General features: G+C 34.4%; 1 protein-coding gene across 3 annotated transcripts; it reads left to right on the plus strand.

Moving 5' to 3' along the window:
• Window positions 1–7,923: 7,923 nt before the first annotated feature.
• Window positions 7,924–12,626, plus strand: LOC131649733 (methionine aminopeptidase 1B, chloroplastic). Of its 3 annotated transcripts, none has more exons than XM_058919491.1 (11): window positions 7,924–8,105; window positions 8,199–8,280; window positions 8,660–8,887; window positions 9,110–9,271; window positions 9,351–9,392; window positions 10,322–10,393; window positions 10,618–10,697; window positions 11,205–11,302; window positions 11,620–11,667; window positions 11,779–11,925; window positions 12,027–12,626. In XM_058919491.1, exons 1-10 carry the CDS (start codon window positions 7,939–7,941, stop codon window positions 11,922–11,924), a joined length of 1,125 nt encoding a protein of 374 aa, XP_058775474.1. In that variant the 5' UTR covers window positions 7,924–7,938; the 3' UTR covers window position 11,925; window positions 12,027–12,626. The 3 variants fall into 3 exon arrangements, with proteins under 3 accessions (XP_058775474.1, XP_058775473.1, XP_058775475.1); XM_058919490.1 differs by having other exon boundaries at window positions 11,779–11,928; window positions 12,027–12,611; XM_058919492.1 differs by having other exon boundaries at window positions 7,954–8,105; window positions 8,653–8,887; window positions 11,779–11,928; window positions 12,027–12,564.
• Window positions 12,627–13,103: the final 477 nt, after the last annotated feature.

Genomic DNA, 13,103 nt, shown 5'->3' on the forward strand with positions numbered 1-13,103 from the left:
ATCATACAATCAAACAGAGTAAGCATGTATAAAGGAAAAAGGGTGCCACATGTTGATTTTCACCAAATGAAAATCCCAAAATAACATACACACAACATCCATAATACGCAAAGATCATATTGTAACACAAAATGTAATCTCATGTTCTCATACATTATGCATAAACGCTTGCGGAAAACAATTCGAATTGCTATTAAAGATTTCAATGAATATATCCCATACTATATTCATCTACCAAATTCAAATAACATCAATATATTTGTTACTTGAACATTACAATTCTAGGCTACAATGGCCTTTAATCACATATCCAAAAGTCATCACATACATTCAATATTCAACAAAGCATAAGAAATAGCAATATTCAAACATGAACATAAGTCTAAGAAAACCCCCAAGTGTTACATGATCAGAGGATATGACTCTCTACCTAATCAAAACGAAACCTCGGAATTCTCCGGCTAAGCCACGAATCAAGCAACTACTCTTCTGAACCTGCACGTTACCAACCAAGGGTAACATTCAAACATAAGGGTAAGAATTCAAATTCTAAATAGAAAATATAATAATGGGAACTGCAACACAAATAAGCATACATTTCAAAATTCTTTACTCTTCTCAAAACATGCATTTATCTCCAATATAAAGTTAACATGTTCAATACAATTAAGCATCACAATTAATTCACAACCTCATATATTGATGATTTACATATATACACATATATCACTCATACATATACATATATATATATATATATATATATATATACTCCACATTTCACATCAAATATGTATTAATCACATATATCACATTCTCTAATTCATATCAAATGATTCATCATTCCACATATATGCATATCAATCAAATTCACATCCACACATTCATACCACATAATCACACATAATAACATTTCACACCGACACGTGCGACTCAAGTGTGACTCTATGCGATATGCATGTGGATCCCTCAGTTATCATTTCCGGTCATGCCGATTGTCATTCTCTCTAGATTAGATAACCACCTCAAAGCCCCATACTCGTTAAGCTTTCAAACCCCATACTCGTTAGGTTTGAGACAAGTAAATAACCTTCGCGAGATTACCCTACATTGCCACTTTCAAAGACTCATGCTCGTGTACGTGTGCAACAAAACAAGACTCATGCATTTTAGACGGTCTCTATATCTCTTAAACTACACAATCACATCTTTACAACTTTGCACAACATTACACAACATGACTTTCAATCCAATATCACACATCAATTAGCATTTATCAATCAATCACATAATTCATGACATTAACATCTCATAAGGCATCCATGAACATTGATCATTCAAGATTCATCCATAACATACACATATAATTACATGTTATTTTCAATTAACATCATAATTAAATTAAACAAATTCCAATCAACCCTACTTTATCATATAGAAAATCTCATTAGCTTCCCAACGCTTCGAACGGCGTATAAAACGGAGTTACGGATCAAAAGTTATGGTCTTTACAAAATCTGCTCAAAATTGAACCTTTAGGTCGACGTAAACATCTCTCAGGTCGACGCAGACTCCTTTAGGTCGACTTAAAACTCCTCTAGGTCGACTTAAGTGAAGGAAAAATAGATTTTTGGCTTTCTGGACTATTTAGGTTGACTCAGATTCTGCATAGGTCGACCCAGGCTGCGTGAAAACTCAGATTTCACCATTTTTCTCCCCTAATCCCCTCATACAACACCCATTAACCCATACACCATCCATACATCATTTGAAAGCAAATTTAGCACACATATAAGGTTCCTAAACATGTTTCTAACCATGGGTCATTCATACAACACATTAAACATGAACAAACCACAAAATCCAATTGATTTCACATAAACCCTATCATTTTCTAAATTCATGAAATAAAAGAATAGAAAGCATACACAACATTACCCAATCATAGATTCTACAAGAACTTGTATTCAAACCCTTAACTCTTGAATTTCTCCTTCTAACTTCAAGAAATCTACAATCCTCTTCTCTTCTCTCTTCTACTCTTTTGCCTCTTTCCTCTTCTCTACTCTTCTTTCTATTTTTCTATCTAATTTAGGTTAACTCATAAAATTCTCTTCTAACTCTCATTATCTCATTGGGCTTAACCCATCCACTATTCTCGTTTCTAATTCCCATTAAGCCCAATAGCTAATTCTAATAAAATTCTACCATTTATTAATTAGCTAAGTAATATATTACCACACAATCAAATAATTATTACTAAAAAAATAATTAAGTAAACACACAAACAACTATCAAATATCAAATAATCCTAATTAAATAAAATCTAATAAAAATAGGGTGTTACAACTAACCCAGCCTCCGGTGGCGGAGCTCACAGATGCAAGGATGCTCCTATCATGGCAGCTACTCATGCTGAGAAAGAGATTCAAGGAACTTACCTGTAGCGATTTCGAACACAAGAAATCTTTAGAAAACTCAACAGTTGCTCCTAATGATCTTCGGTGCGAAATAAATGCGAGAATGGAAGTTCTTCAGGTGATTCTTGCTTTCTCGACGCAATCCTCTTCTTCTGCCTCTTTCTTCTTTTTTCTTTGAATTTCTGTGAATCGTTGTTGTTGTTGTTGTGCTTTCCGTGAGTGAGAGAAAGATGAGTGCGTGAGGTCAAGCTCACACCAATTGAAGCTCCAAGGTTGAGCTTCAATGGTTATTTTAGATGAGCGAATCAGTGAGGGTTGAGATAGTTTGGTGATGGCGAGGGAGAAGAGAGCGATGAAGATGATGAAAGGTTCAAGGTGAATGAATGAGGAAACGAGTGAAGGAAATGGCGTGTGTGAAATGGTGGAGACCTCAAAGAGTGAAGAGTGGATCTGTTATATAGAGGTTAAGAGGGAGAGGATTCAGTTACAGGCGAGTGAAATTGGAGGCTTTGAATTGAGATTCAGTTACTTGAATGGAGGGTTGAGATTAGGCAATTAGAGTTGGTTACAAACAATTCACTCAGTTAGTTATAGGTTGAAAGGTTGTTGAAGTTAGTTTGGTTAGAAAAACCAGTTAAGTGACAGTTAGGGATATTTTGGGATAATTAGTAAAATTATGTTACGTTAGTAAAAAAAGTTACTTGGAAATTCTGTTTGGGAAGTTTATTTTCAGTTAGTCATTGAAACTGTTGGAAATTAGTTAACTAAAATAGTTAGTAGTGAAGTGAAATGAAAATAGTTAGGTTGCTTAATAGTGTGAAAACAAGTTAACCTATTATTTGTTAGAGAATTAGTTATTATTAGTTGTACTTCCGTTTCTGTTAATTATTGGAGATTAAGTCATGTTAGTGTTAATTAGTTATGAGAAGGTTTAGAAATTCGTTTATCGCAGTAGAATTTGTTTTGGAACTGTGATCTTTGTTGTTTATATTTGAATGTTGAGTTTCCTGTATGCAGAATTTCTTACTTTAGATTATGTTGTACCAGAGCCATTGTTTGAATTATCATCAGAGTTTTTTCGTACACCGGCCGTCTCAAAGTCAAGACAATGCCTTCGAATACCATGATGTGTGATAGAAACAAGCTGATTGTCCATCTTCTCATTTGGATTACTAGTCCAAAAAAACCATCACCTAGATTGTCTTGCATCTAATAAATGTCGGTTGCGAGAACTAGCTCAGAACAATGATTTTTAGTTCCATATTCAGAACCAGAAGCAACTGAATTGACCATGTGTATTTCCTGATCATTATGTGATGCTTTGGAGAGCTTCCTTAATAGCTCTTTCAGTATGAGAGGGACTTTCAAATCCAATACCAGTCTCCAAATTACACTTGCAATCTTCAAAGGCATCCAGAATACAAGAATCTGCTTCTGTTGTGGACTATTTATGTGCGCAGGTGAATTTCCATTGACTTGTCACTGCCTTTGTGCCATACTGACCTGATATGAATGGTATGAATGACTTGTATGCAAACAGATTTAGCCTTTCCTTGTGACATAATGGTTAGTCTAAAATCCAGGGTTAGTGCTAATGTTAATAGGACCAAGTTGATTGAATTGTGTATGTAATGATGCATGGATTGATATTGACTGAACTGCCCATAAACTTATTGTTGCCCCTTTGAACAGGTTGAATATGATGGCAAGCTTGATAATTTGGGGAAGAGAGTCATGATTGTGGTGGCTTATGCAGGTTTGTCCTGATAAGGTTATTCAGATCAGATGATATTCTATCGATTTAAAGACATGGAATGGATCATGATGATTGTACTGTCTGTAGGTTAAAAGATGTAAGGTATAAATTTATGTGGATTAAGTGCAGACTTGAATCATTAGGTGTTAGTTATTAGAAAATAGGAAGATGGTTTATAAGTGTTTGCTGGTAAAAAAAGCAGTTAGAAAAACTATTAGTCAACGGTTATGTGAAGTTTGGAATGTTAATGAAGTATTGGTTTTAAACTTGTTAGCTACATCAGTGGTTTATATGAATGTATGAAATTTGGTTGTGTCATTTGTTGGACTGACTTGAATGGATTTTGAAATAGTTTATAAACAAATGAAAATGGTTTAGTAGTGTTAACTAGAAACTGTATGTTGCAAGTTTGAATGTTGATGAGTTAATTGGTAGGTTAGTGAATTAATTCTACTGAACTGTGATTATGCAGAGTCTGCATTAGTATGAATGGCATTGGAAGATGGTTTGATGTGTTTTAACAAATATGCTTGAACTGATATAGTCCATGTTTTGTATGTTGCAGGTTTGGTAGATGGTCATGAAGTCGGGATCAGAACTTGGAGATCGAGGGCGGGATTGAAGAATAGAAGAGGTTTAGAAAGCAGTCAACAGAAAAGTCAGGTCATGGGTCTTGATCAACTTTTTGACCGATGGTCAACAGTTGACCAAAAAGTCGACTGTAAAAATGTGTAATCTTTGATGTATTTTCTTATTTTTTTAAATATTTGTAATGGATTATTGACTCTTGTAATGTAATGACCTTTTCCAAATCAATTTGAGTTTTGAACATTCCCTCCATTATGAAATTTGAATTTCTAAGCTTTCAATTATTGTAACGTGAATGAATCATGATTAGAGAATTCCAAAAGCCTTAAGAAGAATTTTGGTCAAAAGTCAACCTTCCTTGGTTGACTTTGACCAAAAAAGTCAAAGTATTGACATATACTCTCCAATCTTGAAATGGTTCATAAGTTCCACCATGTTTTACCCAATTCTTGCACAAGATCCAAAATCAATGACTTGTAACTCAAGTAACCAAAGTAAATCCTAGAAGCGAGCACAAAGATACGAACATCAATCCCTAGTCAATAAGAAGTCTGTGTCCAAGTTTATAGATTTTGAATGAAGCCCAATAAAATGAATTGTATTACAAGTAATAATGAAGTCACTCCGTAAATGATGAATAACCCAAATGCTTAGCGAAAACCCCCAGATGATCAAAGGCCCAAACTAAGATATATATTCCATGGATGAATGTATGACATGTGTAAATGACCTAATGGAAAAATGATGCATATGAAATGAGAAGTCTAAGTTGAAGGATAGAAAAACACTTAGAAAGGGGGGGTTTGAATAAGTGTAGTCTAAAAACTTGAACGATAAAAACAAATTGCACAGTTATTTTTATCCTGGTTCGTTGTTAACTAAACTACTCCAGTCCACCCCCTTGGAGTGATTTACCTCACCCGAGGATTTAATCCACTAATCGTAACAGATTACAAAGGTTATCCACTTAGTCCACGACTAAGTCTTCTAGAGTCTCCTGTTCACAACCTGATCACTCTAGGAACAATTGCTTAGACACAAGCTAAGACTTTCTAGAGTATCCTGACCACCACGTGATCACTCTAGTTACAACTGCTTAGACACAAGCTAAAACTTCCTAGAGTTTCCTGATCAAACCTGATCACTCTAGTTCCTTACAAATTAATGTAATCAAATAAGAGTATTACAAGTGCTTCTGAAAAGCTATAATCACAACAGTGATATTTCTCTTAAAGTTTAAGCTTAATCTCACTAATATATTACAACAGCAATGTAGTGAGCTTTGATGAAGATGAAGTTTGAGAGCTTTTGATTTGAGCAGCGTTTCAGCAAGTTAGTATTAGTAGAGTTGGTAACCTTGCTTCTCATCAGAACTTCATATTTATAGGCGCTTGAGAAGATGACCGTTGGGAGCATTTAATGCTTTGCGTATTCCGTACAGCATTGCATTTAATGTTTCACTCTTTTGTCAGCTACCTCGAGCCTTGTTTACGCTGTGTCTACTGACGTTGCCTTTAATAGCTTCTAACGTTCCTTTTGTCAGTCAGCGTAGCCTGCCATCTTGTACTTGCTTCTGATCTGATGTTTGTGTATACAACGTTTGAATATCATCAGAGTCAAACAGCTTGGTGCAGAGCATCTTCTTGTCTTCTGACCTTGAAGTGCTTCTGAGCGTGATACCATGAGAACTTCAGTGCTTCTGCTTCTGATCTCTAGTTCTTCTGATGCTTCCATAGACCCATGTTCTGATTCTGCTTTGACCATCTTCTGATGTCTTGCCAGACCATGTTCTGATGTTGCATGCTGAACCTTCTAAGTCAAAGCTTCTGAGCGCTGATTTGTGCATACTCTTTATATATTTCCTGAAAGGGAAATTGCAGTGTATTAGAGTACCACATTATCTTATACAAAATTCATATCCTTGTTATCATCAAAACTAAGAATATTGATCAGAACAAATCTTGTTCTAACATAAGTCAGTTAGAAGTTAAAGTATGAGGGAAAATTTTGGGGTGCAACAAAATTAATGTTATGTTGCATCTAAGTTATGTTAATGTTTTAGATTTATTTATATTATGTACTATGTGTATTTGATAACAAAGATCTATGTTAGGTGAATCCATTTTAATATTTGGACAAATCCTTGAGATTGTATCGGATGTGTATTACATGTTGGGGCAATTTAGAGGGATCAACACAAGAGAGCATTTGTAATTCTTTTTCAACACTCTTCCTCAAGTGTGAGTCTATCCACAATGCTCCCCTTAAATGGAAGCTCTTTTTACCATGCAGACTTGTACCGCTGTTGACATTTTTCAATGGGATATATGTTGCGGGAGAATTAATATCAGGGGGGTCAACATGAGGGAGCATCTATATTGGGGTCTTTCTTTATGAGCAACATGCCTTGTGAGATACACACCACATTCTCACCAAAAACCTTAATATGATAGATGTGTGAGTTCTCCCACTTTGAATACTCAAGTCTATACATTTCTAACTAATGTGGAACTTCTCCACACTACTCACACTTGTATTTCTTTTTTAACAATACATGTATACGAAATAACAAAAAGGTGAATTTGAATTTTAATATCTGAACAAACTCAAGAGTGTGTTTTGGGTGTGTATTAAGTACATATGTAATAACAAAAGGATGAATCTATATTTCAATATTGGAACAAACCTTTGAGGCTTTACTCATGTGTATTACATGATACCATTTAGGTTAATTTGAATATCAATCTCATAACATACTCTTTACTTGTTTTTGACGTGATTCGACTATTGAATATGAATTTATAGTGTTGTTGTGTGTCCGAATTTTAAAATTCCAAAGATTCATAAAATATATTTTTGAATTTTCATTTATATAAGTAGTAGAAACGAGGTATAGTGAACAATTTCCTATTTTAGAGTTTAAATTTTGGAGATTCTAATTTTTAAAAGCCTTTTAAATTGATTCTAGTGACAAGATGGCTTATGAAAAATCCTGGAATATATTTAATTTGTCAAAACATTTGGATAAAACGACAGCTCATTCAAGTGTTTTTATTCCTACCCGTTGATCAATCATTAAAATGAATGAACGGTTGAGATGGGTTGACGTTATTTCCTACAGTTTTGGCTCCACGGTAGAGAATCCGCTCCCATCTTCTTGTAATAAATAACAAAATGTATCATTTTGAAATTCTTTATCTTCTTCTCTGCTTCTTTTTCTGTGTTGAAAATGGCGCTCAATGCTTTGCTGGGACACTCTGCACTACCCAAACTCTCTACTTCCTTTCATGGCCAACCACTATCTTCTTCCTCAAATTCTCCTTCTTTCGCCGCGCATCCCGGTTCGTCAATTCTCGTTTTACCACTCTTATTCATCTCTCATTTTTCAACTATCGATAAACAAATACTATGCTTTTCTATGTTCATTATTCCAGGAAACCAATCGTTTTCCAAAAAACAATTTGTGGTTTTTTCTCGGAGGTTGTCTGGCTCGAAGGAGGTCAGGAGAATCAAAAGGTATCAAATAACCCTAATACTGGCTTTCTTCTCTTATCCATATATAGCCTAACCAAACTGTAACTAACTGCATCTAAACTGTAACTAACTCTGCTGAGTCAGCACAAATTAGTTACACACTTACACTATATAAACTCTCTTGGTCACTTATCGTAACTAACTTTCTGTTATCAAAATAAATCAAAACAGAATAACATAATGGAGTATGCCTCTCTCTCTTTCTTCTTCTTCTTCAATTTCTCTCTTTCTAATACAATCTTGCATTTTCTTTCTATTGTCCGAGAACCTGAAAACTTTATTTTTTGTTTAGAAGTAGAAAACATGGATTCAAATTTTTGTCAAGATTCTTACTCGATGTTTGCTCGTATGAAGAGAACAGGAACTTCAGATTGTGAAGGATAGGAAAAGGTCTCCGTTAAGTCGTGGAAAAGTATCGCCGCCTTTATCTGTCCCTGATCACATACCTAAGCCTCCTTATGTAGGTTCAAATATACTTCCAGAGATTGCAAGTGAACATCAAATTCCTGATTCCGAAGGTATTGCTAAAATGAGGGCTGCGTGTGAGCTTGCAGCGCGTGTCTTAAACTTTGCAGGAACTTTGGTTAGGGTAAGATTTTCTCCTCTTAGTATTTACTTCCTAATTCCTATATCATAGTAAAATGGATATGATTTTCTTGAAGGGAACCTAGGAGAAGTGTCGCAAAGAACTTAAATCCAATAATAGTTGAGGCTTTGTGACCATAACCTTGATTATGCAAATGCAATAAATATTTAACTTGGTGCCACTTTTTTTTATCTGACTTGACTTGATCTTGCTATACATTGTCAGCCTTCTGTGACAACTGATGAAATTGATAAAGCAGTGCACCAAATGATAATTGATGCTGGTGCTTATCCCTCACCCCTTGGCTATGGTGGATTTCCGAAAAGTGTATGCACATCAGTTAATGAGTGCATGTGCCACGGGATTCCTGATTCTCGGCAGTTGCAGGTTTTACTAGCTCCCCCCAATTTTTTTAATCCCTGGTATACATATAACTCAGAATTGATGACAATTGTCCCTTTTGCAGAATGGTGATATTATCAACATTGATGTGACAGTCTACCTGAATGTATGCTTCTCACTTCTCACTGACATTTTTAGTTGAATTTAGCCCTACGTTTTTTCCAACTTAGATGTTTTCTACAAATTACAGCATTATTTTGGTTGAATCTGAATATTTTCCACTGATCATTCACAAGGGATTTATTAGTATATATACAACGGAGCAAATACATACATGATCTCATAATATCCAAATCAAATCAATCGGCCCAGTTTCCATAATATCACGTCTGAAATTAATCCTCATATACACCTTAATCAGTGGTCTCCTGTCAGTTAGGTAGTTAGTGAGTATAGTTAGTTAGAATTTGTTAGATAAAACTGTTGAAGGAGTTGGACATGATGTACATGAGAGGAAGGGATGAGTCCCGAGAAGAATGTAGTTAGTTACATTGAGTGAAGGATCATAGTCTTTGGTCTAGGGAGGTGTAATTTGTAAACTACAAAATTTTTGCAATATCTTTCTCAAATCAGAGGTTTCCCTACATCTTTGTAATAGAATGACATGCTCCCATCATCTGTCTCTGTCTATGCTCAAACTGCAAACATATGAACGTAAATTTGCTTTTAGTCTGCTGAAACACCACCTAGTTAGTAGTGGAATGAAAATTCATTACCACATTTCTGTCAAAAATTACTTCCATGTATGTTATCATTAATTTTAATTACATACGATTATTTTCATGATTTCTTCGTGCATATTATATTTTACTGGTAGTTTTTATGATAACCTATAGTAGTTTTTTTTTCTTTTCAAACATATTCATGTTCTTTTCTTCAATTTTTGACTTGTTCGAACTTATTAATTGTCACCTGTGTACAGTATATTCGATTATTGGTACCATGTTAGTTGCTAATATTCTATGCTTTATGATATTTTGTGACATGGTATTGAGGATCAAGTAATTATATCCCCTTCTATATATGATTTGTTAGGGATATCATGGAGACACATCAAAGACATTTTTTTGTGGTGAAGTCAGTGGTGCATTGAAAAACCTTGTTAAGGTAAATAGAAGTCAGCTGATACATGTCAAGAAAAAGAAACTTCCCGCAATTTTACAGTTTTCACTGAAGTAGTATGGCCTGTATTTCATTGATGGCACATTACTTTCTTTATATATTTGCATTTTTTCTCACACATGAACTTTAATTCCTCCTTAAGCAATGCCATTTGTGCAATTTTTTAGATCATTCATTTAGTCACAAGCAAATTGTTTATCTGTTGGTAGGTAACTGAAGAGTGCTTGGAGAGAGGAATAGGCGTTTGCAAGGCTGGTGCTCCTTTTAAGAAAATTGGAAAGACAATCAGGTATATTTTTGCTTTATCTTACCGACTAAAACCTATATGTTTGAAAATTTAATATTGCCAGCATGGATACTACAATAAATGTTAAACATAGGTTCCTTTAGTTTGTAATTGCAAGCTATTCTTCCAACAATAAAATTTATCAATTCTTTTGGCGGAGATTGGTGGCGAGGTGAGTTTAATAGGGAGAGTCACAGAGGCAAAACACATTACCCCATTACCATAACTAGCCAATATACTGCCACCTTAAATAATCACCACACTGTGGTAACTGTCTTGGGTGGTTTCTGTTCATTCTAGTTATGCTTTTTTACTGTGAACAGCTAGCACAATTTTCTTCCTATCACATTGCAATATTGTACTTTAGTTTTGAGTTATAGTGATTGTTTATGCATCTTTCTTTTTATAGATTGTTGGTACGATGATTGTTTGTATGAATGATGATGAGATGTACAATTGATGACTTCATATATAGATTTTTAAGTGTTTTCTTTTGTAACATTATCTCAGCGAGCATGCTAAAAGGCATGGCTACAATGTAGCGGAGCGTTTTGTTGGGCATGGTGTTGGAACAGTGTTTCATTCTGAGCCGCTTATTTTTCATCATCGTGAGTGACCTATCTTCTCCGATAATTTCTTCCTCACATTACTATTTCTATCATTAGATGGTTGTCTAAAATAGCAAACCTGTTAAACCGCACTTATCATGACTACCTAACTGAATTATGTTTACAAGTAACTTAAGTTGGTTCCTTAATTTTTACTTTCAAACTAAGATCTCCAGCTCTTATTATTACAGTTTAAGATCATACTTTTGAAATTTTTTTGGTTCTTTGAAAAAACTGAAACAAACTTGTAATTAACAGGAGTTTTCACCTTTTATTTCTGAAGTTATGATTTCTAACTTTTTATCATTCCATGATAGGAAATGACGAAGGAGGTTGCATGGTTGAAGGTCAAACATTTACAATTGGTAAGTGAATTGTAGATTCTTACCTAATATTATTATAGGTGATCATTGCTATGAAGCTAGTGATATCTTGAAATTGAATGATGATGCTGTAAAAATTCTATTAAAATGCAGAGCCTATAGTTACCCTGGGAAGCACTGATTGCATTACATGGCCTGACAACTGGACAGCAGTTGCAACTGATGGTAGTCCGGCGGCACAGTTCGAACATACCATTTTGATAACTAAGACTGGAGCTGAAATTTTGACTACATGTTGATGTGGTAATTTTATTTTATTTTCTTGAAACCATTATGTGATCATATCAAATCTGAATTATGTTTATATCTTTGTATCTAAGTTGCTTAATGTCTGCCTTCAGTTTCCTTCTGGAGGATTATGCACATGTTTGAAGCCCATTCAACATTACAATTTCTATCAGCAAATATGAAGTTACTGCTATACATCTAGTGAAAAACTTGCTGAGGTGACCATCTGGAAGCTGGATCAGCAGGGGACCCCTTGTTTGTGGTGCTTTTGTCAAGAAAGATAACTTCTTAGCTTAGAGATGTGTTTTTAAAATTGTATTTTTTTTTTTCTTCTGGAAATGGGAAGCAGAAAGCAAAAATGTTGATAGAAGAAATAGATATGGATCTCTAATTCCGCCAATTAGATTTTATTATTTTATTTCTAAGTTAGCATAACATAATCTCTCCATCATAGTATCATAGTTCAAGGAGATAAAGGTTCAAGAAAAGACAACTCAAGAAATGCATGAAATAACAGTGGCAACATTAATGGTCAGATATAAACAACTTGCATGTGTAGTAGAATACATATAGGAATTATAGAATTTTTAATCTAGTTGGAAGGATATACTCTAGAAGATGTAATAAGGGAATCTTTTGATTAGTTTCACGAGACTTATCTTAATTTTGAGCTTGAGGACAAACTCAATGCCGAGAGAAGAAGTGATGATATTGAACATGCATACTAAAATGAGTATTGGCTTAATGAATTATGTCCAGCTTTTGAGAATCGATTGAATGCTCATAAAACTATATTTTTTGGAGTTGGGTTAATATGGCTCAAGTATTTGAACGCAAATTAAAGTGCTCACAAAGAATGCTTATAGGGTGCGTTTGATTTGTAAAATAGAAAGTACTGGACAAAACAGGACTAGACATTATAGAACAGTACAAAATAATTTTGTGTTGTATTGTGTTTGATGATATTAATGGGAGAACTAAAGGTTCTTCAATCTGTTTACACAGTAATACGGAAAAACAACCTGACAAAAAAGAAAGAAATTACTAACCAATTGAAATTACGAGAGAAATAACAACGGATTTTTGCTAAATTCGTAAAAACTATAATTGGGATTAGTAATTTCTCCTAAAATCATCCATTTCTAAACCAAATTTTTTATACTCCAAACCGTATTATCAACATTCCAACC

This window comes from Vicia villosa, linkage group LG2 (genome assembly GCF_029867415.1).
Source record: "Vicia villosa cultivar HV-30 ecotype Madison, WI linkage group LG2, Vvil1.0, whole genome shotgun sequence".
Taxonomy (NCBI): domain Eukaryota; kingdom Viridiplantae; phylum Streptophyta; class Magnoliopsida; order Fabales; family Fabaceae; genus Vicia; species Vicia villosa.